The sequence below is a fragment of the Vanacampus margaritifer genome, chromosome 8, assembly GCF_051991255.1.
Source record: "Vanacampus margaritifer isolate UIUO_Vmar chromosome 8, RoL_Vmar_1.0, whole genome shotgun sequence".
In the NCBI taxonomy this organism is placed as follows: domain Eukaryota; kingdom Metazoa; phylum Chordata; class Actinopteri; order Syngnathiformes; family Syngnathidae; genus Vanacampus; species Vanacampus margaritifer.
The window spans coordinates 9,114,305-9,142,069 of record NC_135439.1 but is presented as its reverse complement, the minus strand read 5'-3'; the positions used below and the strand labels follow the sequence as shown (position 1 = coordinate 9,142,069).

The 27,765-nt window shown below is 40.6% G+C and overlaps 2 protein-coding genes across 10 annotated transcripts in view; both read left to right on the top strand.

Moving 5' to 3' along the window:
* atp2b2 (ATPase plasma membrane Ca2+ transporting 2) overlaps nt 1-7,331 on the top strand; it is a 98,893-nt gene extending 91,562 nt beyond the window's left edge. For 6 of the 9 annotated variants that reach the window (XM_077573523.1, XM_077573521.1, XM_077573522.1 and 3 more), the window contains one exon: nt 1,487-7,331. In XM_077573523.1, the coding sequence (XP_077429649.1) occupies nt 1,487-1,798 (312 nt within the window). In that variant the 3' untranslated portion in view covers nt 1,799-7,331. The remainder of the gene's footprint in view (nt 1-1,486) is intronic. The other 3 variants (XM_077573526.1, XM_077573529.1, XM_077573527.1) reach the window with 1 other exon arrangement.
* A 2,516-nt stretch (nt 7,332-9,847) lies between these two features.
* The window catches only part of slc6a11b (solute carrier family 6 member 11b), a 30,215-nt gene continuing 12,297 nt past the window's right edge, over nt 9,848-27,765 (top strand). Inside the window, exons 1-7 of the mRNA XM_077573532.1 lie at nt 9,848-15,034; nt 15,195-15,475; nt 15,576-15,710; nt 16,647-16,787; nt 16,867-16,948; nt 20,651-20,783; nt 24,615-24,749. Of these exons, the coding sequence (XP_077429658.1) occupies nt 15,265-15,475; nt 15,576-15,710; nt 16,647-16,787; nt 16,867-16,948; nt 20,651-20,783; nt 24,615-24,749 (837 nt within the window). The 5' untranslated portion in view covers nt 9,848-15,034; nt 15,195-15,264. The remainder of the gene's footprint in view (nt 15,035-15,194; nt 15,476-15,575; nt 15,711-16,646; nt 16,788-16,866; nt 16,949-20,650; nt 20,784-24,614; nt 24,750-27,765) is intronic.

Sequence of the window (27,765 nt, the reverse complement as noted above, 5' to 3'; positions counted from 1 at the left end):
CATTGCGTTGATTAACGTGGCTTGTTTCTAGGTATACAGCACATTGGACTAAAAAGCGTATACTTATAACAGGCATTTGTGTTGCTTTCTTTTGTTGTTGTTTTTTGTTCCTCACAGTTTTCCTTTAGTGCACGCCCCCAACTTGAGTGAAATGTATGGTAATGTTGTGAAAGCAAAACCCTCTTCTCGCACGGCCTTCTTATTAACAAGCGCCGATGGAGGAAGTTGACATGACGCAAAGTGTGAGCCGCCATATTAGCCTTTTATTTTGATTTTTTATGTCCGCTTTGAAGAGACCAGAAAGTTTATATTTACATCAAACTAAATGATAATCCTTGAAGGATATTTGGCATAATACCTTGGGATAATTTTTGAAAAAGACCACTGGTGTGTTTTTGTCAGACGTGGCAAATCCAGGTCCAGGAAGTAAAAGCACTGCCACAGTTTGGCTTTAGCCGCTGGTGCTAGCTAGCTAGGAAGCTACTAGCTCCTTAGCAGATAAACGAGCACCATGGAAGCTAGCAAGGGAGCTAGCTAACTAGCACCTAAGGCTAGAGCCAAACGGTAGCAGGGTTTTTACTTTCTGGACCTGGATTTGCCACCTCTGGTTTTTGTACTGCATGAACTATTATCAAGGTCAAAAGAATATGTGTCTGGTTACTTTTGCAGAAATTTGGCATCATACCTTAGGATCATTTTTGAAGAAGACCAGCCGTGTGTTTTTGATCTTGATAAATAGTTTCTGCAGTACAAAAACCAGAGGTGGCAAATCCAGGTCCAGAAAGTAAAATCCCTGCCACAGTTTGGCTTTAACACCTGGTGCTAGCTAGATAGCTTGCTAGCTCCTAGCAGAGCAGTACAGAGAGAGACTTTGGCAGGGTAACAAGATGGCGTCCATATGTCATGTGACCAGCAGTTGACCAATCACAGCGCCATCTTGTTACCCTGCTGAAATCCCGAGTCTCTACATACGGCTCTGGCTACTAGTTCCCTCGCAAGTAAACGAGCACCATGGGAGCTAGCTGATTAGCAGCCGAGGCTAAAGCCAAACGGTGGCAGGGATTTTCCTTTCTTGACCTGGATTTGCCGCCTCTGGTTTTTGTACCGCAGGAACTATTTATCAAGATCAAAAGAATATGCGTCTGGTTAGCATTGATGCGGAACCTGCAGTGTTGAATATAATCTGATTGGAACATTTTTTTTTGTCCCAGTACCAAGAATTTAATTTGACCCTTTCTAAACTTTTAAACACACATGTTGAACTTGTTCTCAAACAAGGACCTGAACGGCAAAATTGACAATGATCGATCCACGAATGTACCGCTTTGGTGCATTCAGTGTCAGTAACGACATTTTACTCGACACCAATGGGGCAGCTTCCTGTTGTCCGACCTCAACCATGAGGGGGTCCCTCCTCCTCCTCCTCCCCGCCATCCCGCCCCCTCCTAATCCCCACCTGTGCTCTCCTCTTCTCCCCCCCCGGCAGATCCGCGTGGTGAACGCATTCCGCAGCTCCCTCTACGAAGGCCTGGAGAAGCCCGACTCCCGCACCTCCATCCACAACTTCATGACGCAGCCCGAGTTTAGGATAGAGGACTCCACGCCCAACATCCCGCTCATCGACGACACGGACGACGACGCGGCTCGCCGGAGGGGGAAGTACTCCAGCCAGCCGTCGTCGCCCAACAAGAACAACAACGCCATCGACAGCGGCATCAACCTCACCATCGACACCAGTAAATCGGCGGCCTCGTCCAGCCCCGCCAGCCCTTTGCACAGCTTGGAGACCAGCCTCTAACCTCCCGGTTTCGGAACCTTCACCTCCTCAACCAACCGGTACATACGATTACAAAAAGAGAAAAAGAAAGATTAAGAAAAAGCGACACAGCCATCTTGCATTTTGTGGTTGTGGAGGAGCAAACTGACGAGGAGGAGGAGGAGGAGGAGGAGGAAAACAAACACTGGAACCCCTCCTCTCCTCGTAATTATATTCTGATTAATATTATTGTTACATTATTATTGTCGCTCCTGCATGAATGTACATTGGCCCGAGTTTTATTTAAAAGGGTTCCACCCCCGCCCCTCCTGTTTGGATTATTTTGCGGTGGACGTAAGGACAGCTTCCTCCTCCTCCTCCTCCTCCTCCTTCTCCTTCTGCGTGGCATGATCACATGACATTTGATCATGTGACCGGGTGCCAGGGCTCAACTTGCACAGCAGCTTTGCACCTCCGCCCCACCACCTGCCCAAAAAATAAAAAGAGGAGCGCAAAAATAATACGACTGCAATTTACGAGCATTTACGGGATTATATTCTATAAATATGAACACATATAAATATATTTACAGTAGAGAGAGTTTTATCTTTGTTTGTCGGCATGTTGCCTTGTTCCTGCTTCGAATGGCTCGAAAGTACTTTTGACTTATTTATGTCTTAAAAGAGAATGTAATTTGTTTACAAACCACTTAGAGATATACTTCCTGGTTTCTAGAAGAAGGGATGCCGGAGCTCAGACAGTGTGTTATTACTATTGCGGAGGATTAAAACTAAATGGGGAGAAAGAAAAAAACAGAGGGGAAAAATTGAAAAAAAAAATGTGCTGGAATTTGCCTGCTATCTTGTGAAATATTGTAGATATTTTTAGAAGATAAACAAACAAAAAGAAACCAAACTATAATGGTAGTAAATGTGGAATCTTAGTATTATTCTTTGATTGTCGGGATGGAGTTGCCTTTGTTTTTATTTGTATTTTTTGTTTTCTAAAGAAAAGGCATCCACGGGGACAGGGGGAATAATTATATCATTCGCTAACTTTCTTTCACTGCTACTTCTTCCTTTTTATATATAATATAAAATTGTGTTGTTGTTTTTTTTCCCATTTTAAAGGTTAATATCAGGACCATAAAAAATGAACTGCTTGAGTGACATTAGCGAAGTAATATATTTTGACATCACAGGAATCATTTTCAACAATGTCATTTGGATATATTGTTTTTTAAAAAATTATTATTGTCAAATCCTGATAAATTTCAATGCATTCCCTCTGTCAGAGAGAACAACATCCACAACAGCGCTGTAGGCCAATTTTAAACAAAAACAAAAAAGATTTGGTTGCACTACATTTTATTTATTAGTTAAAGGTAGAAGGTTTAACCCATACTCATTAAACTACTAGTTTGGTCTTTAATAAACTAGTGTTTTGCGTGTTCCAACTTTTCTGTCAAGCTCCGACCAAACGCAGTGTCAAACTAAAAATAATCACCATTTATTGTGTATTTAAATTAGGTAACAATCGGACAACATTTCTAAAAATACGTTTTGTTTTTTTTAAGAAAGTGACCTTGAAATGGCCAAAATGGCAGCAAAGCCTTTTCAGACTTTTTTTGTGGGTCTTCTCATGATAGATATGCCTACCAAATTTCATGTTAAGTAAAACTGGCTTTAGATACTTAATTTCATATTTGGGAGCAATCAGGCAAAATTTTGAGGAGTTGTCTTTGATGGACCAATGAAAATGACCATAAAATGGTCGCTTCAAACCAAAATGGCTGACTTGTATTTTTGGGGCATGGCTTCTTGAGACTTTTTTTGTAGGTCTGCTCATGCCAAATTTTACGTTGCTAAGTTAAACTGCCTTCAGGGAATTTATTTTTGACAACCTTGATCTCGTGGAGCTCAAATTTCTCCAAATTTTGCTCACTAATGTCTTGGTTTAAATATGTGAACAATCAGAATAGTCATTTCAAGCCAAAATGGCAGACGACTTGTGTCTTCCTGGCCATGACTTTTTTGTGGGTCTACTTGTTTTAGGGACGCCTACAAAATTTCATGCTGCTAAGTCAAACTAGCTTTAGGGGCTGGATTTTGTCAAACCCGAGCATGTGCAGCTGAATGATAAGAGCTTTGTTTTGCCTTGTTCCGCCCACATGTCATGGTGAAAACTCAAAAGCTTCCAAATTTAGCATCAAACAGTACTCCAGACGGCTTGGTTCAAATTTAGTAGTAATCGGACCAAATTTGAAGGAATAGTTGATCTTAATTTGCTAAAATGCCCCTCAAATGGTCGCTTCAAACCAAAATGGCAGATTTCCTGTGTCATTTGCTCATGGGTTCTTAACTCATTCACTGCCATTGACGGCTATAAACGTCAAAAAATAATTCAAACTATTACTATTAGTTTAACATTTTTTTCCCCACTTTTTTTAACAAGAGTATGAAAACCTAAAAAAAAATTATTGTACATTTAGAACAGATATAAAATTTGTGATTAATCGTGAGTTAACTATTGAAGTCATGCAATTAATTACAATTAAAAATGTAATTGCCTGATGCGATAAAAAAAGAGAAAAAATTATTTAAAATTAGGGGCATCAGGCGATTAAAATTTTTAATCGTAATTAATCGCATGACTTCACTAGTTAACTCACGATTAATCACAAATTTGATATCTCTTCTAAATGTACAATAAAACTAATTCTAGGTTTTCATACTCTTGTTAACAAAAGTGGGAAAAAAATGTTAAACTAATAGAAATAGTTCAAATGAATTTTTGACATCTATCAATGGCAGTGAATGAGTTACGATTTAAAAAAAATAATAATTGTTGGTCTACTTATGTTAGCCTACGGAATTTCATGTTGAGTTTCATGTGTAAATTGCTAACAAGTCCATTCGTTTTTTTGTTTTTTCACAGACAGAAATCTTTTTATTATTGTTATTATTTGTTTAAAATCTTGCCTTTTGAGTGTCTTTAAAAAAAAAAATCAATTTTAAATTTGAATTGATTTTCCTCCACAAACAGCCTCACAGCGCTGTAGGCCATTTTTAAACATCTCCGGGGGAAACGACGACACAAAAATGGAATGTTGCTTTGGCTCTTTTTCTATATACATATACATATATACATATATCTAAAAAAAAAAGAAGAAAAAAAGACTCTTTTTCTGCACTATTTGGTTATGAATGACAACTTACGTGGTGTAAAATCTAGATGTGCTTTTTGTGTGTTTTAACCGAGCTTGTCTTCCTGCCGTCACGGAATATACAGTCTCTAGCATCTCAGCTGTGCTCACTTATAGTTGTAATATTTATTGTGCTTTGACCGATCCACACGATCAGCAGAGGGAAAGTTACACACGAAAAAAAACAACAAATTGCACTCAGAAGGAAAAGGCCACTTTAAACAAGCCTGTACTCTTTCTATTACTCACTCAAGACACTGGCAAGCGCGGCGTGTTCTATAGGCTCATTATGCAAACCATAACCATTTTTTTCTACTAAATAAGTGCGCTCTAGTATTACGATCTACTATCCAAGCTGTCTCATCTCGTTTGCTCCGATCCTCTCGTCTGGTCCCGTGTGGAGAGGGTGCACAAGCTTTACCAATCAGCTCAGGCCTGTCGGAAAATAGTGAAGTTGACCGAGAATCAAAATACTTGTTTGTTTATTTGATTACTTGTCTGTAATTACAATAACCAAGGCACATGCAGCGATACAATAAAATAAATAAATAACATTTCTAACTCTCAATGGAAAATACAGTGGAACCTCCAAAGGCATTTCCCCTCATAGGAAATAATGAAAGTGCCAACGCTTAGCTGTCAAACAAGAAGAAAAGTTACAGAATAAAACTAAAATACAGTAAAACCACTCACCCTTTTGAAGGCTGAAGCCCTTTTCACACTGCACGTAGTCAGTGTGCTACTCCGCCAGCTCATCTCCACGCTCAAATAGAACAAGTCCTTTTGCCGTTATGTGCCGCCCAGCAATGCTCCATTCCCTGCTAAGTGCAGTGTGAAAAGGGTTTGAAAGGAAATGGACAGGTGTTTTGGGGGAGTAATTCTTTGACCTTGTGGCATGTTGTAAGCATCGTTAGAATTATCGAAAAGCCTTGTGCTATTTAACACTAAAATGTGGGGTACACCCTGGATTGGTCGCCTGTCAATCACATTGAGACAATTACTATTCACACGCATATTCACACATAACATAATTGATCTTGAATACTTTTGGAGGAAGCACAGAGAGAAACTTGCTGGAAGTCCTGAGCCCAAAATTCTAATCTGGAACCTCAAACTGTGAGGCAAACATGCTAACCACAATAGCGCTCCTGTGAAAATGAGTTAATTGTAGTTTTTCAGTATGAAACTTCTGCTTTACTTTATGTGAGAGTTTGGAGTTTCCACAACACTCATTAATGTGCACGAGCACAATTCTCGAACACAAAAACACATCCAGTTTGAACCAAATAACAGTGCTAGCAATACTAACCTAGCTTTACACAAGCCAACGTTAGCCATTGCTGCTACATTGGTAGCATGACTCATTCGTAAAACTATAACACTAAATGTTATTTATATGAAGGCTATTTTTTATATATATACAATCAAACCATGTGATGTAGCTAACTAGATGTTGCTAATTCACAATTCATTCGCTTTTGAATCAACTCAACTCACTTCTGTTTGCTAGTCTTATGTATCGTTTTTGGCTAACCACCCCCCCCCCCCCCCCCATAAGAGGTGGATAGTCTGCTAAGACTTACTGAGTCATGTCAATTAATTTAAACTTTCACGTTTTGGACATTCTTTGGAGGTTCCACTGTAAATAATTTGGCAACGTCTCCCATGATGCACCAGTATTGAAATTCAACTCAAATTGTGATTTCCACGCTATTTTCACCCCAACCCCGACGCCACCGCTGATGATAACAATGAAACTTCTTGCAATATACTCTCTCACCTGCCTCGATGTACTGTATTTAGCAGCATGCAGTTTGTGGAACCAAGAAAAAGAGACATGCCAACAAGCTAACTAACCTTTTGGCGTACATGCTTAGCCATTTATTGGGTAAGTGATTTAAGTGTTCATCTTGTTTTTAAACAATATCAATTTTTTTTTCTAAATCTATACAATAATTGTAAATAAAGAACTCAATGTCTTTGTTCATTTAATACTATGCAAAAAGTCATGCTTTTTTTCCCCCCTCCCTGATTGTTACCCACCCTAAATCCTAGAGTATGTTGCTGGAATGTTTGTGCTCTCCAAAATCAGTTAAACGATGTGATGTAAACTAATTTTTCTAGCTTGAGGAAAACTTCTATGATGATGATGATGATGACAAATGATTCTGTTACTTCGGGGGAGGATGCTCATAATGATGATAATCAACTGTGACTCTTGCTGCTTGACTGTCCTACTCCTCACACTCCTTGACAAGAGAAGAGCGCAAGTGGAAAAAAAAAAAACATAATTAAAAAAAAAAAAATGGAAAATCACTAAATAAACCTCCCAGAGCAGCATGACCCAGCATGGTGTGTCCTGGCCCCGTGTCACATGTCCTCGTTTGATTCGTTGCACTTTTGCTGTATCGCAGATTCATTGCTTTTGTATTGGTTTTCTACATATTATAGAGATGTGAGTGAACCATAAACCAGTGTTTCTACAACTTTCTGTCTAGAGAGGTAACATTTGCCAGAATTTAATTAATATGATGCATGTCAACTAATTTGATACATGAACAATTAATCGAAATATACTTTGACTTTAAAAAAAAAAAAAAAAAAAAAAAAGCATCTTGCAGATTTTTCCAGACCTAATTTTGGGTTATTTTATATTCTTTATTATCTTTATTTAATGCATTTTTTTTTATATATATCTTATGTTAATATTTGTTTTGTGTCCGATTGCAGGCATCATAAGGCAAACTAGTAAACGCATACCTAAGCTGTAAAGTTTATGCCAAGTCAGCAGGGGGTGCTATATCCCCAAACGCTACGCTTCTCCCCACAAGGGTCACGGTCGATGTTTTTTTTATCAACCTCACCATCAACACCAGCAAATCACTTTACCATTTTTAATTGAATTTATATTTTTCCTTGAGAATTTTAATTTATATTCAATTAACTTTAAATATTTATTTTATTTTATTTGTGATTACTGACTGACAGGGACTAAGCCGACAGTCGAAAAAGTGCTCGTAAACCAGTTCAGGCTGTGATGTTTTTACCAAGGCAACAGGGGGCGCTATAGAACCAAACCCTCTTTTTCCTTTTTTCTTTTATGATTTGAAAAAAAAAGTAATATTCCGCCTGGATACAACACTTTAAATATACAGAGGACTCCTGAGGACTGAACGTTGCTGATGTGTGGTTTGAAAGAGGATTGATTTGAAGAGGAGGAGTTGTCGACTTAATCTTCTTTGCTTTTGCCGTTCTTCACGTTGCAGATGTGGCAGTATGCAATGCACACACACACACACACACACACACACCTGCTGAGCTGGTTTGATGGGCCTGCACTGTGTGTGAGCCTGTCGGGTCATCTCCAGAGAACAGAGTTGTTAATAATAGTTGTTAATAATATGTTAATAATAATAATAATAATAAAACATCAGATTTATATATCGCTTTTCTTTGTTGGTTGTGTAACTGGTAATGTATAGTTCATGTCCACTAGAGGGCAGTAGCCCACTATTACAGACCCTGTACTGTATAGAAATAATTTGTGATGAATGCAGTTGAGATTGCTTTGGACTTATTTCAACATATACAAAGGTATATTTAGGATATTTTTAATGGTGGACGCTCTCAAATAAGTAACCCGTGTTGAACTTGAACTTCTTAAGTGGACATTTCAGTCTTTTTCAAAGGTGAAATACATGTCTTTCCTCAATTCTTAGTCATGATGACAACTTAAAAACATTTTTATATATCTGGAAAGTCCTCACCAAACCTTTTAATATGAGGTACGACTCTATGGAATTTGAGTTTTGACTGTTAAGCGGACCTTTATGACATTTTCGACTTTAAGAATCATGTTTTTGTTTCCTCAACTGCTCAACATAATGTGGATATTTATAGAATATTCACATATCTGGAAAAATCATAACACAGCCCTTTAATATGAGGCGTGACTTGTTAGGATTTGTTGCATGTTTAGTTTTGACATGGCTGACATTTTCAGGGGCGAAATACAATCTTGGCTCAATTTTTCATCGTGATGATGACATATTGGCAAAAATATTTACATATCATGAAGGTCTTCATCAAACCTTTTAATATGAAATGTGACTTGATGGGAGTTGTTTGCGATTTTATTAATTAAGTGTCCGCTTAGGTTAATTTCAGCAGTAAAAACAATGTTTCCTCAATTGTTCATCGTAATGATTACGTATTGATCAAGCAAGTGTAGCTTTGGAAAGTTCTCATCAAGCCCTTCAATATGAGATGTGACTCGATGGAGTTTGATGGACATTGAGTTTTCACCTTTTTGCGGTTCAACTTTGACCGTCGACGCTAACACTGAAGAACAAGCTGAGGTCATTATTTTCCGAGTTGTGTTTGTTTTACTCCATATGTTATGTCTTTGCCATCTTTTGTCTTGCTAGACCTTGTTGACCTTGACCTTACCAATAAGACTGCCAGGTGTTTTTGTCATTTCCCTGTTGGCCACTTGGGGGCAGTGTAACAATTGCACAAAAAGTTCCAAATCCCCAAATTCCACTCGCCATGTTGGCATCAAGCACGTGTATAACACGGTATAGCATCAGCATGCGTAGCCGCGCCTGCTCGGGGGGTATCTCGGCACGGCATGTGAATATAGAGTGGGCTCCCACAGCTCGGAAGATTAGCGTCCGAGTGCATTCAAGTCCATGAGCGAGGGCCCTTTTCCAGGAAGAAAAACCCTTCAGAGGGCCCCCAAGTTGAATCCTGCTGCTTTCCTTTGGGCCCAAAAGCAGGCGGCCGTAACTGACAGCTCTTTACAATGGGCCAACATTGGTGGTGTGTTTTAGAGGTGTGTGTGTGTGTGGGGGGGGGGGGGGGGGTCTCCTTTTTTTTGGGCGGTTGGTATGGATGTGTGTTGTGTTGTGTTGATAATAACTGCATTGCACATTAGTTAAAAAACTGTTTTATGCATTTGACTCATATACATTGCAGCAACTTTGTATATGTAACTTAAAATTACATTTATGATGTTTTCATTTGTTCGCAAAGGGTCATGTAAGGCGAGAACAATTGGGTGATTGTGATGGGTTGCAGTGACATGCACTCGCCCCTAGGGGGCATCTGTGACCCAGTGTTGCCCCCGTGGCCTCAAAAAAAGTCCACCAATCTCAACGATTAATAATGCTCAGTTTTGATTGGCACCTTCCGAGGCGGAGGTGTCAACCGGCAATCGGGGAATTTATGGGGGTTGAAGTTGATGATGTGTCATCTCACCCCAGACTGATCAATATGTTATCTGTGTGTGAGGATGAAATATTGGATGGCAGTAATAAAGATAGAGAGCACTTCTGACCAGAAGAGTAGTTTATAACCTAAAATGCATTTGCTGATAGATGAATCGACATCGAATAAAAGAAAAGATAAACAGTATGTTTTTAAATTGTAAAAGTGAATAGAAGAAATATAGTGGCAAGTGACAAGTTTGTTGAACCTGAGTTTGGCATCTGCTTTGTGTTGTGTGCCTTCCCACTTTTCTTCCCCTCCTGCTTCACGCTTTGCTTTTGTTGGTGCAGGCTTGTCCCTCGAAAGCATTCTCCGCCAAGTGACGCATGTTTAAGCGGTGCCGAATCATTCAGGAAAATTGTAGTCGATGTGAAGATTTGGGGAAAATCTTTTTTTTTTGGTCTTTATACACTTGGTTGAAGTAATGACAGTTTTTTTTTTTGTGAGGTAATTGAAGTCGTTGGCTCAATTCCAAATAAACCACAAATCGCCAAAATTAGATATCAGTGATTATTAGTCCATGCAAAATGGCATCAGTAACGACATACATAACTTTACATATATTTTTAAAATGTTGGCGATACGGATCTGTTTGTGTGGGAAAGAGATTTTTGCATTAGGGGGCAAAATGGAGCAATTCCATACTAGATCCAGCAGATGGTGCTGTAGTGGGTGAAAAAAAAAGTTGTTTGTTTACATTTCTTTTTGGGTCATTTGCTCAGTGTGTTCCCTGTTTTGTTTTGTTTAAAAATATATTACCATAATACTGTTTTCATTTTTCAATAAAAGGATTGGCTGACCATAATAATAATCATAGCTACTAAACATACTTTTTAGTATATACTAATTACAAACACTATCCCTTATTGCTGTATATTAAACTGAGAATAAACATAAATCTGACACTATAACAGAGAAGAGAGTTCTGAACAAATGTTGCCAAATTTGAATGATTCAAAAAATAAAAAGTATACAGTTTAAAATGAAGCTTTCGCCTCTCAAACGCAGTGGTTGTGTCCGCTGTGCCTCCTTGTTTATTTAAACAGCAATTCAAGGTTTGTCTTTTTTATTCCCTGAAAAAACAATTCCCATTCAGTCCACTCATTTACATTTCTATTCTCTTTTTTTTCTGCAAACAAAGAAATTTCAAACATCTACAAGGCTAGCGCTCTAAAATGCTTTGACCGAATCAAGTTTAAAATCTAGTTTCAGACAAAAATTTAAATTAAAACACACTTATACCATGTATAAAAAGGTGTCTAAAATTCACCTGTCCAAATTTAAGAAAGTTAACTACAAATTATGTTAGCTTAAGTATAGCTTCTGAGTTGTTGCAATATGCTAGCTAGCATGTTGCTAGTTGTTAACCACCGAGCTATAGCATAGTTCTCTGTGGAACTTTCATGCTATAGCTAATTTCTACCAGGTTGCTATAGATTAATTTTTTTTTTACTTGTTTTAGAAACTTTGGGTGTAAGATTTAGACTTTTACTGTAATTCCCTCACGGGTTCAACAGAGCAGCTTGCTATTTACAAACAAAGGCAATGCATGGCTCAAAATAAGCGGTTCCGCATCACAGCTAGTTTGTTAGGCAAAATTAGCATTTTGCTGAGAATCAACTGCCGACATCATCCCATAAGTCTTTGCTGCGCTGGACGCACACGAGTCGCTCCCGCCAGCCAGCTAGCAACAAGGTTCGACTGGCTACTAATTCGGCGAACCACAAACTTGTGAAGTTGCTCTTAAGTGAGTAATCATCGCCTTTGCGGCGGCGAAGAAGCTACACTTCTGGCAAGCGTCATTCTCACAAAGCGATGACAAGGAAAGACGGAGAAGCCTTGCTAATCGCTAAGCTAAGATTGACAATAATGAAATCCCGGAATTAAGTGCTTGAGTACACTTTTCGCTATTAAAGTCGAAAGTATGCAACTTTGAACAGCAACATTTTGTAAATGTTTTATTTTATTCACTATGCTACAGCTAACAAGACGGAAACCGGAAGTGAATTACATTATGGCGTATCGTACGTCAGCCGGGAGGCGTGGCCTATAAACAAAGTATTAATATAATATCAACATTCTTAGGTCTGTTTTCCCCAAATTTTTGTGGGTGTCAATTACTCACATTTTTTGCCAGTCCCTTCTGGTTTCCTTCACGGCGCATTCACAGTTGAATATTTCCTCTCAGGTGTATATGAGGCAAACCTTGCATCTGCAAACGCACCGGTCCAAATTTCTCCGCCTCCTAAACGAAGCATTCCCACTTGGATAATGTTGCGCAGCTCACAACATAAATAAAGGACTTGACTCTGGCTGAAAAGCACACACGGTGTTTGCCAGCCACTTTGGGTGGCCATCATTTTTATGCAGGCCGCTTCCTCCCAGCTTCTAATGACGAGTGACCCTAGCGTGAAGGGATTCTTAGAGACTGGGTCAAGCTTTTAGAGTTAGGGGAGTTCCTTGCGCTGCGAGCATATCACGCCTGGAAACCCGGCGAATCGTCTTGTGTATGAACAAAACAACCGACCAGCTTTTTTAAAGCTTTCAATCCCCGCAGAGCAAACTGTTGTTCCGCCGAGCAGCGTGCGAGACGGGACTTTATGACAGGCTGATCATTTATCATGAGCTGCCGACAAAGACAATCCCGTGTTCTTATTTTTGCTTTTTTTGTCTTTTCTTTTAACAAAAGAGTCTATTGGTATGCTGGAGCTGACGGTGACTGCTGCGGGAGACAAAGGGAAGTGAGTTGGTATGCTGCGAGCAAGGCTGAAAAAGAGAGAGCGAACAAGACTGTTGACATCAATTGACAAAATCAAACCGGGGGTCACTGTCTCCAACTAGGCCAGGTACAAAGAGAGAAGTCTTAACTTGTTTTGTGCTGCTGGGGTTTTCATGAATGCGGCTTAATGCTAAGCTCATGTCACTTTTGCGGGACTGAGAATTCTTTAAACGTCTTAGAAAATTGGGCTGGTATTTGTTTTGACGTTCACAAGTCACATTTGTTTTTGTTTTTTTATATACAGAGGTGTCAAATTTTTAATCGCAATTAATCGCATGACTTCAATAGTTAACTCGCGATTAATCACAAATTTTATATCTGTTCTAAATGTACACTAAAATGTATAATAATATATCTTGTTTTCATACTCTTAACAAAAAAGTGGCAATAAAATGTTAAACTAATAGAAATATGTCTAGTCATTGAAACAGTACTTTCATAATAATTCATAAAATTTAGTTCAAATTTAGTTCAAAAGTGTGATATTGATTTCTGTTGAGGTCATTTTTCTGCCACTAGATGGCATAATTGCATTTGTAAGACATTGGTGACAGCTCAGTGCATTTTTCATTTCATATGAAAAGCCTTCTAATCTTTAACATGTAGTAACTTGTGAAATTCTGCAACATTTTTAAAATTGTAATACAACTTGAACCCAATCTCCACAAATATATGCATTATTATTAAATTTATTACTGCTAAATTTTGACATGTCTGCTGCATTGCAACTGGAAAGTAAGGGCCGATCATTAATTGCGCGTAAAAAAAAATATATAATACCCACCGAAACTAAGTATGCCTTAAAAGTTCAACCCAAAATCATGCCTGATGTCAGCACATGGCCTGAGAATGATTGTGTTTGGCTGGAATAGTTGACTGTGACACAGGGAGACCAGGGCTTGGTGTCACACTTTTGATACTTTTATATATATATTACTTGGAATCATTACATCATACAAACTTGTACCAGATGAAAGACCAAATTCTCAGGTACATATTTTGTCCATCCATCCATCCATTTTCTTGGCCGCTTTTTCCTCACAAGGGTCGCGGGGGTGCTGGAGCCTATCCCAGCTGGCTTCGGGCAGTAGGCGGGGTACACCCTGAACTGGTTGCCAGCCAATCGCAGGGCACACAGAGACGAACAACCACACTCACATTCACACCTAGGGACAATTTGGAGTGTTCAATTAACCTGCCATGCATGTTTTTGGAATGTGGGAGGAAACCGGAGTACCCGGTGAAAACCCACGCAAGCACGGGGAGAACATGCAAACTCCACCCAGGAAGGCCGAAGCCCGGACTCGATCTCACGTCCTCTGCACTGGGAGGCGGACGTGCTAACCAGTCAGCCACCGTGCTGCTACATATTTTGTATTCATGTCATTTTCATATTTTCCTTTGGGTGTCGGAATTTTGAGGTTGGATTAGCCCAGTCCTTCTCAAATAGGGGGGGGGGGACCCCGGGGGGTGACCCCAGGGAACTTTTTTATTTTTTCCTGTATTACAATAAAGTGTAATTGCACATCCACTGCAGTAGGTGGCAGTAATGCTCTTATTGTCAGAGAGTGCGCAAGGTGTATTAGCTACTCTGCAGAGGTGTACTTACAACAATTTGACTATTTATATATTTTCTTCTTGCTTGGGGGGGCGGGGGGCGTGAAAAAAAATAGAGAAGCACTGTGTTAGCCACAAGTCGCTGTTATATCGTATCCTGTTATCCTTTCACCTGCATGATGCCAGCGCTCCTCCGTGTCCCATCATGTGCCTTGCCTTCACCTCCCTCCCACCATGTGGCTTTAGTCCAAGTGGAGGCGCTTGAGAGCGGCGCGCTTGGATAGCAGGAGCGCAGACGCACACCGTCCATCGCCCGGTGCGCAACACAGACCAAGCACGTCTGGGAATCTTTTGGAGAGCAGAAATTTCAAATCGCAAGTCGCTCTTCTTTCCCCTACGATTTGCCAAGGTGTCATTATTGAGAGAGCCGAACGGAGTGTTGCCACTGTTGCATTTAGGAGTCTAATTGGTAAGTACGTTTCAACTTTTTTTTTTCCTCACCTGTCCATGACTCGGAATTATTCCAATTTTGCTATTTCCTTTTGATTCTATTCTTTCATAAGCGAAAGAGAAATTAATTGTTAATGAAATGGCACGCTCCACTTCCCCGCCGTCGCTGTTTTATTCAGGGCGGAGGGCCGTGCTGCTGCATTTGAAGCGAAAGTTCCTCATTTCGGCCGCTGGAGATTCTGCGCAACCATGACAGCCGAGAAGAGCGAGCCGGTTATAAACGGCAAGCCGGAGGACGGCAGGGACACGGACGACTCCAGCTCCAGCCTGGACAAGAGGGAGTACTACGAGAGAGGCCAGTGGAGCAACAAGATCGAGTTTTTCCTGTCCGTGGCCGGAGAAATCATCGGGCTGGGCAACGTCTGGAGGTTTCCATACCTCTGCTACAAGAATGGAGGAGGTGAGGATGTTGACCTCAAGGCAACTTATTTAGCAGAAAGGTCACCGTCGCCGGGGCACTTTTGTACTCTTGACTTGTTACTGTTTTTATTTTCCTCAAGGTGCCTTCTTTGTTCCGTACGTCATCTTCTTCATATGTTGCGGTATCCCCGTCTTTTTCCTGGAGACCGCCCTTGGTCAGTTCACCAGTGAGGGAGGAATCACATGCTGGAGAAAAGTCTGCCCCCTCTTTGAGGGTGAGAACGCCCTCGTGTTATTTCAACGGGTTGTATATTACCGCGGCGTATTAGGGCCACGTATAAATATATATTTTTTTAGAGGGCGGGGGGGGAATATTCCGGGGAAAAAAAATGCAAATTTGCCACTTTATAAACTCGCAAATTTACGCGTTTTTTTTCTGGCAAATTTGCGAGTTTAAAAAGTGGCAAATTTGCGAGAAAAAAACTTACGAGAAATACACATAGCATAGCTAATCATGTGAGGATTCGATGGTGGTTAATGGGACACTATCAAATGAAAAGGCAGAATGGAGACGGATTTATTCTTAAATGAAAACTTAACTCGTCATTCACAGCAGCCAGAGCGACAACACTTCCTGGTCAGCTGACTAACACTATCCAATCAGATGCGACCTAGCATACCATAGGTGAATGACGGAGAGCAGCAGATTCGACACATCAATTTAGATACTTGTACAAAAAAAAAATACCAACATGTATGAATGTGTAAATAATAATTCTGGAAACATAAACGAACAAGTAAATATACATTTTAACAACGGTTTAAAGAGTGAATGCGTAACATGATATGGTTAATCTATGCTAAAGCAATTACTATCTCCTTATTTGGAAACCCGACCGAAAAGTATTGGCACAAACAGCCGAGTAGTACGCTACGTGTATTTCTCATAAAAAAAATTTTTTTTAATTTTTGCTCGCAAATTTGCCACTATATAAAGTGGCAAATTTGCTACTTTATAAAGTGGCAAATTTGCTACTTTATAAAGTGGCAAATTTGCTACTTTATAAAGTGGCAAATTTGAAAAAAAAAATTCTCTGAATATTTCCCCCGGCTTCAAATTTTTTTTTTTATACGTGGCCCTAATACGCCGTCGTAGTATAATCACTCACATGCCATCTCCCAATTTATTAATTTTTTTGTGGCATTTTCAGGCATCGGCTATGCAACCCAGGTGATCGAAGCTCATCTAAACGTCTACTATGTAGTCATCCTCGCCTGGGCCATTTTCTACCTCTTTAACTGCTTCACCACTGAGCTTCCGTGGGCAGGCTGTGGCCACTACTGGAATACTGGTGGGAGAGAGGAGCTTCTTTGCTCATGTTCATGTTTGTTCCTCATCAACAAGCCAATGAGGTCAATGTGTCTCCACAGAGAACTGTGTCGACTACTATGGAGAAAATGCCACCAACATTACAAACGCCAACGCAACCTCTCCTGTTATTGAATTCTGGGAGTGAGTACAGTACAATTTATCACCGTCATCTTGTGTCGCTTTCATACTGCCAATGTGGGGTCAATATTTTCGATGTTTGAATGTATTAAAATACGGTTACAAATATGTTTGAATGCAAATACAAACATATTTGTAGGCTAACTCTGTAGTACTGACTAAGGATGTAATGATATCCAAACGTCATGATACGATATTATCACAATGTGAAGCTCACGATACGATAATTATCCCGATATTATGGGGAGGCGGGCGATATAAAAAAAAGGTCACATTAGTGTAAAAAAAATGACCTCATACTAAAAAAAAAGCACAATATTGTGCTTTCGTACATAACAGCAATACATATAAACCACCTGCAATCTCTAATAAGATTTAAACTTAAAAGGGCCAAAACATCCCTTATGAAAATTAAACTACATAAAAAAACTAGCCACCAGAGTGTGCTACAACGGCACAAATGGAAATCAACCTGACTCTTTTTTTTTAACAGACGTGCTGCTTTTCATATCGTGACGATATTGCGGCATTTTTGATATCGCGATATCATAATATTGCTGTTATCGTTACATCCCTAGTAGTGACTTACGCATGTGCAAGTAAAAAAGGAAAATAAAAAAAAGCTTCTTCTTTTTTTTGCATTTAGCTTACATTATACCAATACGTTCAAACTTAAAATTACAAATTAAAATTTGAAATTAAATTAGTTCATATTTTTATGATTTATTATTATTTGATATAATTTTTATGATTTATTATGGATTTTTTCCCCATAATGCCATGAGGTATGCACAAGCATAAGACAATACCCCGTGGCATTATGGGGGGAAAAATGCTGGAAATAATGCGTTACAGACATAATAATAAATCATAAAAACGTTGTATAAACAATTTTTACTTACTTAATTTTCAAATCTATTTATATACTGTACTATAGGCCAAGTGTTAAAAAAAAAAGCAAAAAAAAAACAAAACATTTTTTTAACTTGCACATGCACAAGGCAATAGTTTTTAGCATTTCGTCTACAACATAGGTGTCAAACTCCGGTCCTGGAGGGCCACAGTGCCGCAGGTTTTGGATGTTTCCGTTCTCCAACACAGCTGATATATCATCAGCTCATCAGCAAGCTCTGCATAAGCCTGATAACGATCCTGCTGATTGGAATCAGCTTGTGTTGGAAGAGCGAAACCTCCAAAACCTGCAGGACTCCGGCCCTCCAGGACCGGAGTTTGACACCCATGGTCTGCAACATGGTCGAGTGTATACAGTATTTGCAAATGCGTACAAACGCAATTGCAATCTTCTCCGAATGTATTTAAAATACGTTTAAACACATTAGCTAGTAGGTTTAAACGCATTTGTAAGTACGTTCAAGCATATTTGTAAATATTCTCAAACATATTTGGAAATACGTTCGAGCGTATTTAAATATTTAAACATGACACATATGAAACTGTATGTGCCAAAAATAACTCTACATCGGCAGCTCCATGCTTCAATACTTTCAGTAATCTTCAGATTTTGTCGCTCATCTGACTCAAATATGAATGAAACAATTTTCCACTCCATCGCACCACAGCCATTTCTTTGTTAGCGAACATCCCCTGAGCCCAAGTCGGACAGCCTCATGTATAATATCGATTGAAAAATCTTAGACAGCCTCACTGACCTCCTCGACTTCGCTCCTCGAAATAATTAGTCAGCTCTTTTCATATTTGTCAGCAGGGTCCACTAGGCCGGCTGTCTCTCAGCTGGAGTCACAAGTGTGGCAGCAGATCAGCTTTTGCCAGCGGGCAATGCTGACCGCACTTCCAGTCCCGTTGCCAGTCCCTGTGGTTACACCACAACGCTCCAAATTTTACACTCTTCAGGGATTACATATCATTTGAGTTTGAATTAATGATGACGAATATTCCACCGAATGTCAGGTATGAGGATGACTCGCCAAGGGGGCAAGTAACGCTACGTACAAAAACAGCTTCAAACAGTTAAAGCCTTGTTTAATCTTTACCCACTGTAAAAACAGCACGCATGAAACCTCAGTTAGTGTATGTTGAACGTGTGTGAACGGAAAATGTGTGTTTGGATAAAATTGTACCTGAGACCTATTAAAATTCACAATTTTGACAAATGTCTTTTAACTACATACCCAAAGAGAATACATTGATACTATTTGAAAATATTTGACCACATGAAGGACCAACAGACTGACCAGTTAAACAGTATATATATCATACCACCCTTTTGCTATAGCTAGCTACCTAGCTAGCTAACTAGCATAACGCTTACAAGTCTATCCGAAGATAAATGCTGAACAATAAACATGCTACATGCTAGCTACCCAGCTAGCTAACTAGCATAACGCGTACAAGTCTATCTGAAGATAAATGCTGAACAATAAACATGTCTCAAATCACTTCTTAGAGCACTCAAGAGCAATCCAGATAGATGCTAGTGTTTCAAGGTCGCATTTATGGCTGACCAGGGGCGACAGCTCGGGCAGCCGTGTTGGACTTTGCCTGTGGCCTGCCACCAAGAACATGTCACCATGATCAATGGCCGCTTCAGGATCTCCGGGGGTTGAACTCGGTGGCCAAGATTTGGCAAACGGCGTTTAGCTGTGCCGCCTCGCATCCTCCATCAATGCCGTTGCCTGGAAATGCTTTGACAAACAGGAAGCACAGTGTTGGTTTGCCGCTGCAAACGACCTGTGGTGCAATATAGGTCAAATCTGCTTTTTTTTTTCTCCTTTTTTTCTTTAGCAATTGTCACCTCTATTGGAGGATAAAATGGCAAATCGCCCATAAAACCGGAAAAGGTTTATTTCAAGTGTTTTCAAATATCTCTTCTGCAACATTCCTAGGAAATCACAACGGCCCGTCATGGCTGAGCTGTTTTTGGAGGAGGGCAGGTCTACAGGCTAAGGTCCTTGCGCGGGCCACCATGTTGGCGACTCCTGCTCTTGTTGGTAGATGTGGTGTCATCTGCTCGGGCGACCAAAACAATTTGTTTTGAGTTTTTCGCATTGCTTGCCAGTGAGGCTGATTAGCTTTTTAAGCTCTGCCGTTGGATGTTATTTGATCCAAATTTCCATTTTCCGCTTTTATTTATTTTCAGTGTACCATATTATAAGCCATGGATCTTGATATTCAAAAGCACAAGAGATGAGAATTGTCGTTTAAATCACAATTGTTTCAAAGTATTTTGCCAAGAATGCCGTTAACTTTGTGATTTTGTGATAATCGGTATGGGTCAATATCACAATAAAGTGCCATTGTTGGTCGGGCGAGTTGATTGCATTTGCATGTTGCATTTGCTTCTATGTCAGTGCTTCTAAATGATTTTTTTTATTACGCCCCCCCCCCCCCAAGGAAGAACAAAATATTTTGCAATCTCCTCCCCCAACTCTCTGCCACGACTTTAAATAGTATAAATTGTCGAAAAAATTGTTGTAAGTAGTACACCTCTCACTGCCACCTACTGTAGTGGATGTGCAATTACACTTTATGCTAGCATGGCAAAATAATATTTTTTTTCCGTATGCTGTAGGGGTACTGATATACAAATACTGCATCATTATTAAAAATAAATAAATGAATAATAATATATTAGAAAACAACTTTGTTGTTCCCCACATTTAATAAGCAGAAACAAACATCGTCTCGTGAGCCGCCAGTTCTCAGTCTGTGCTTGGGCCCCTACAGACGGAGAGTCCTGAAGATATCTGACGGCATCGAGCACATGGGCGGGGTGCGCTGGGAGCTGGCCATGTGCCTGGCACTGGCCTGGTTTATCTGCTACTTCTGCATCTGGAAGGGACCCAAGTCGACTGGCAAGGTGAGACGGCACTGATTTCATCTTCTTAAAAAAACGGTTTACTGACTACTTTGCTCCTATTTGCTTCGTAAGCGCACCCAGCAAGCAGCCTTTTCGGAAAATCCTCTGATCCGGAATAAGTTGGGAGATGGCGGTAGAATGTGGAAAAGGGTTGGTTGCAAGAATGGCAAAAAGAGAATTAGAAAAAACGAGGTGTGTGAGGGTGGGGAGGATGAATGGGTTCACATTCTACATGATGGAGGGAAAACAAAACAACGAGGCGGCAATGCTGATTTCCCCCCCAAAAGTGTCTTTTGTCCGTCTGTGAAGTAACGAGGGGAGAATGCTCCTTCATGGCCGGGCTTTAGCAGCCGGTCCAAGATTGATTCCTGTATTCACTGGAGGAAAAGGGGAACGTTCATGAGGAGCATGCAGAGTACATCCTCAGCCTCCCCCCCCCCTCCCTCACTTTCTCCCCCCCACAGACCCAACGGGGCCCATTCAGCCGCGACACCGCTAAGCTGTTTGCTTTGTGACTGTTTGCGAGCCGTTCTCACATTGAAGCCCTCCCGTTAAGATTTACGGCAACGCCGTCAAAAGTTCACGCAGGGAGTGAATATTGCCCTTTTGGTCCCCCCCCCTCCCCTCCCCCCAAAAAGTAGAGGAAAAGGGGGACGAGAGGTTTAGGATGTGTAATGGATGTATTTGTCACTCTGAAAGAAGCAGGAGACATCTTTTTTCTGTTGAACATGTTGGGATTAGCACAGCTTAAAGTGCATAGCCTTAATAAGTCTTGAGCGTCATAAAACATGACTTTTTCTTGCTTCTTTACAAATGTTTGCATAACACGCTCAGCTCGGGAATTTAGCGTCTCGCTATATTTAGAGCCAATGCAGCAAAAGAAGCGATTCCGTGTATGTTCAGCTTTTTGTGTGTGTACTTCCACGTTGTGAATGAAGTTGTGTGTTTGTCGGCGTGTTGTGCGTCTCTTTGAAGCACATTTTCCCACACTGCCAGCATCACTCCTACGGGCTCCTCCTGTTTAAGAGACGGAGCCAAGGGAGCCCTCGCTTTCTTTTCACTCTGCTGGCCCGGCCGGCTCTGTTCTGTTCCGTTCTGCCCTCAATTGGTGACCGTTGACTGCGTTCCAGAAAGCCGGCCGATATATGTTGCCCGCTTTTCTTTCAAATGTTTTCTTGAGATGTTAAGATCAACTCACAAAACGCTTTCCAACATCTACTCCGAAGGATGTTGACTGCTGTGACGAACATGATATACTGTATGTTTTATGTAATGTACGTACAATCGGCAGTAACAGCCAACTGTTTTTCGATTTTCTTGTTAGTTTTGGGGCGGCATGGCTGCGTGGTAGAGTGGTTGTCTCCCAGCTTTGAAGTGGTGGGTTCGATCCTCAACCCTGAGATGATTTCTTGTTACTTAATGGGTGGCATGGCTCTGTGGTAGAGTGGTTGACTCCCATCCGTGAGGTTGTGGGTTCGATACTCACCCCTCAGAGGATTTCTTGCTAGTTTTGGGGGCGGAATGACTGTGTGGTAGAGTTGTCGTCTCCCATCTTTGAGGTTGCGGGTTCGATCCTCACCCCTCAGATGATTTTTTGTTAGTTTTGGGGTGGCATGGCTGCGTGGTAGAGTGGTTGTCTCCCATCTTTGAGGTGGTGGGTTCGATCCTCAACCCTGAGATGATTTCTTGTTACTTTATGGGTGGCATGGCTCTGTGGTAGAGTGGTTGACTCCCATCTGTGAGGTTGTGGGTTCGATCCTCAACCCTCAGATTATTTTTTGTTACTTTATGGGTGGCATTGCTCTGTGGAAGAGTGGTTGCCTCGCATCTGTGAGGTTGTGGTTCGATACTCACCCCTCAGATGATTTCTTGTTAGTTTTGGGGCGGCATGGCTGTATGGTAGAGCGGTCGTCTCCCATCTGTGAGGTGGTGGGTTCGATCCTCAACCCTCAGATGATTTTTTGTTACTTTATCGGTGGCATTGCTCTGTGGTAGAGCGGTTGCCTCCCATCCGTGAAGTTGTGGGTTCGATACTAACCCCTCAGATGATTTCTTGTTACTTTATGGGCGGCATGGCTGTGTGGTAGAGTGGTTGTCTAGTGGTTGTGAATCTGTGAGGTTGTGGGTTCGATCCTCATCCCTCAGATTATTTCTTGTTATTTTTCGGGAGGCTTGGCTGTGCGGTAGAGTGGTCGTCTCCCATCTGTGAGGTGGTGGGTTCGATCCTCAACCCTGAGATGATTTCTTGTTACTTTATTGGTGGCATGGCTCTGTGGTAGCGCGGTCGCCTCCCATCCGAGAGGTTGTGGGTTCGATACTAAACTCTCAGATGATTTCTTGTTACTTTATGAGCGGCATGGCTGTGTGGTAGAGTTGTCGTCTCCCATCTTTGAGGTTGTGGGTTCGATCCTCAACCCTTAGATCATTTCTTGTTTATTTATGGGCGGCATAGCTCTGTGGTAGAGCGGTTGCTTCCCATCCGTGAGGTTGTGGGTTCGATCCTCACCCCTGAGATGATTTCTTGTTAGTTTTGGGGCGGCATGGCTGTGTGGTAGAGAGGTCGTCTCCCATCTTTGAGGTTGTGGGTTCGATCCTCAACCCTTAGATGATTTCTTGTTAGTTTATGGGCGGCATTGCTCTGTGGTAGAGTGGTTGCCTCCCATCCGTGAGGTTGTGGGTTCGATACTCAGCTCTCAGAGGATTTCTTGCTAGTTTTGGGGGCGGAATGACTGTGTGGTAGAGTTGTCGTCTCCCATCTTTGAGGTTGTGGGTTCGATCCTCAACACTCAGATGATTTTTTTGTTACTTTATGGGCGGCATGGCTCTGTGGTAGAGCGGTTGCCTCCCATCCGTGAAGTTGTGGGTTTGATACTAACCCCTCAGATGATTTCTTGTTACTTTATGGGCGGCATGGCTGTGTGGTAGAGTGGTTGTGAATCTGTGAGGTTGTGGGTTCGATCCTCATCCCTCAGATTATTTCTTGTTATTTTTCGGGAGGCTTGGCTGTGCGGTAGAGTGGTCGTCTCCCATCTGTGAGGTGGTGGGTTCGATCCTCAACCCTGAGATGATTTCTTGTTACTTTATTGGTGGCATGGCTCTGTGGTAGCGCGGTCGCCTCCCATCTGAGAGGTTGTGGGTTCGATACTAAACTCTCAGATGATTTCTTGTTACTTTATGAGCGGCATGGCTGTGTGGTAGAGTTGTCGTCTACCATCTTTGAGGTTGTGGGTTCGATCCTCAACCCTTAGATCATTTCTTGTTTATTTATGGGCGGCATAGCTCTGTGGTAGAGCGGTTGCTTCCCATACGTGAGGTTGTGGGTTCGATCCTCACCCCTGAGATGATTTCTTGTTAGTTTTGGGGCGGCATGGCTGTGTGGTAGAGAGGTCGTCTCCCATCTTTGAGGTTGTGGGTTCGATCCTCAACCCTTAGATGATTTCTTGTTAGTTTATGGGCGGCATTGCTCTGTGTTAGAGTGGTTGCCTCCCATCCGTGAGGTTGTGGGTTCGATACTCACCCCTCAGATGATTTCTTGTTAGCTTTGGGGCGGCATGGCTGTGTGGTAGAGCGGTCGTCTCCCATCTGTGAGGTTATGGATTCGATCCTCACCCCCGGTGAGCATGTGGAAGTGTCCTTGAGCAAGACAACAAACACAGCTTGCATGGCAGCAGCCGGCCAATGGTGTGTGAATGAGTGAATGTGAGGCATTGTAAAGCACTTTGGGCATGATATGGTATAGATAAAAGCGCTATATAAAAAGCAGTCCATTTACCTTTCTATTTTTTTAATCAAGGCAAAAATTCCATATTCCTCATGTGTTTGTATCTGCAGGTTGTGTATGTGACGGCCACATTTCCTTACTTCATGTTGCTGATTCTGCTGATCAGAGGAGTAACGCTGCCGGGAGCGTATGAAGGCATCAAGTTTTACCTGTACCCCGATATCTCTCGTCTCTCCGATCCTCAGGTAAGCTCGATAACTTCCTCACCCTGTTCTTATTTGGACCTTGTTCTGCCAAGTATTTGAATGTTTATATAATCCAGAATCCAAAAGATTGAGATTTACGTGTAACACTTTAAAAGGGAAATAATCCCCCCCAAAATGTATTGACAATAATAATATGTTCTATGCAGCCTCACTAGTCTAAATACGGTATTCTGGTTAATATTGCGAATATGAGTTAAGCAGCAAAATGGTTGCATCAATATCAGAAGGCATTATGACATTTTGGCATTTTGCCACTTGCTGTCAAGTGAAAATGACATTACAGTTGCTCAGGTCTCAGGTAACAACCAATCACAGCTCAGCTTGTGAAAACAGGTGAGCTGTGATTGGTCGTTGCATGAGCAACTAACTGTGATGTCATCTTCAGTCGACAGCAAGTGGCAAAATGGCCACCCCCTGAGATGTATAAAAACGGCTGGATTTTGCTTCATAACTTTTTCACAAATGTAATAGGAATCAGAATGTCATGTTTGGACTAGTGAGGTCACATATAACATATTATTGGCAAGAAATGTTTAATTAACTCATTCACTGCCATTGACGGCTATAGATGTCAAAAATTCATTTTAATTTCAATTAGTTTAGTTTAGCTTCCCCACTTTTGTTAACGAGAGTATGAAAACCTAGAAAAAAATATTGTGCATTTAGAACTTATTTATATATTTTTTTTTATTAATTGTGAGTTAACTAGTGAAATAATGCGATTAATTCTGAAAAAAATTTACACCCCAATTTTTTTATAATCTTTTCTTTAAAAAAAAAAAGAAGAGAAAAGATTAGCATAGTGTTGCTGATAAAAACTAGCATAATGTTGCGATACCAAAGATACCATTAATACTACCACTAGATACCGTAATTAGATTGATACAGTTACCAGAGATACCTCTATATTAGGCAAACAAGACAAAAGTCCCAAAATTACATAACACAACCGTGGTAGCCAATAGCAATTAGCAGCTACATTTCATCTTTTGGCAGAATTAGCTAATGCTAATTAGCATAATGTCGCTAATAAGTGAAAAATCCTAAACATGTAATATTTTTCCTCAGATCGATACTATTTGTCTGTCGCCACATCGTCTGTTATTGTGAACCCAATTTAAAGTGTTGAAAATGCACAACCTTTATGAGAAGTGTTTAAAAACTTATGTTGCCTCAAGATTGTATTTATAATGAGTGAAAACAGTTAGGTTAGGACACATTGAAGGAAACCTCTTTTGTTTAAAATGTATAGCTGTTATGCTATGGGTGCAGAAGGGGCTGGTCAGCCGCAAAGGTGAGTTTCAATGCACGGCGCAACCTTTCGTTCATTGCATCGCTCGTTCTTGAATCTTTGAAAAAGAGTTTGGGGAGATGACGTCATCGCAGTCCTTTTGCTTCTACAAAGCATTAAAGGTGTTTTGTCTAGTTGGGGGTTCAGCGTGAGTGCAGACTTTGATGTGCATGGCTGGCGGCGGCGACGTGGCCTTGATATTTGAATCAATAACAGTGCAATAAATGTGCTTTTTTTTTTTTGTTGGTGTTGTGTTTGATGTTTATATGATATGATATGAACATAAGGTATAACATCATCCATGCCAGACAGCGTTTTTATATGATTTCCTGAAGAGAAGTCCATTTTGGACTTCTTTTCAACTGCAATGTGGAAGGAAACATTGCGTCAAGTAGTAAAACATGAGAAGAATTGAGGAAGTGTGTGTGTGTTGAAGGGGGGGGGGGGGGGTCAAAAGCCCAAACAGAGGTCGTTAAGGAGGGTGATATAGAAGCGACAGAGGAAGACATTACTTCTGACACTGATGTTAAATTGGCTTCCTCGGAGGACAATCAGGTCTCTGTTCACTTCCAGGCTGTGTGTAGTGTGTGTGTGTGTGTGTGTGTGTGTGTGTGTGCATCACTCCTCTCTTGATTTCTCACACTTTCTTCCATTGCTACCCAAATTATGTTTCCTCACCATCATCAGTATCTCTTACACTGGCTGTAAAAAAAAATAAAAATAAAAACAAAAAAAAACACCTTTGATAAATTTTAATGTCTTACTGTTTGGTGTGTATGTCATGTACACAAAACTGCTATAATAACTAATGAGATTTCCATACTAAAATGATTGTTAGTTGTCGGTCAATAATATTGTTGAAAATATCGGTATGACTAAAGTAGGGAAAACTTTGTTTTCTTGCATTTTATGCACACATAAAAGTTCAAGTTCGAGTACACAAAACACTTTTCCACTCAAAGCAAAATGAATGGAGAAGCAAAAGTCAAAACAATAAAATGTTGAAAGGGGTCGCTGACTTCATTTCTGTTAAACTGTAGCAAAATATTATGATGTCATCGGTCAGTGGATTAAAGGTTTTCACTTTTGGATATTTAATATTTCAACATTAGACAGTTATGACTTTGGCAAATCTGTTGAAACTCATTTAAGTGTTTGTACAATAGGTAAATTCCCGCTATCACACAGTTAAACTCGAACCACATCTAAAAGTAACAAATATGCCAGACTTCCACTACATTACATTCTCGTAAAAATCACAAATTGACCTGGTTTGAACTTTTGAAAATGAACATCACTTCTCCAAAAATCTCATTTCATGTAGTAATTGTTTCTCGCTGTATTCAATGAGATTGACTTGTGTCTGCCAAATGTCAGCATCGCAGCTGCCTTGTATCAAACTTGCAACCGGGAACAGAAAAAGAACTTCGATCAAATATTATGAAGATGTCTCAGTGGTATTAATCTACGCAGTTTCTGCAATTCAATAAGGGATGTGAGGGAACGCTCCGACATGTATAAGACATGGCGTCCTTTGTGGATTCGACCGTAAACCTTATGATCAATTATTTAGTGAGAATATGTAGATCAGAGCATTCAAATGTAGAGTGAGGCAAACAAATATTTAGTCAGCTACTGATTGTGCAACTTAAGTGCACTTAAAATGAATAAAAAAATAGATAAAAAATATTTTAAAAATATTTA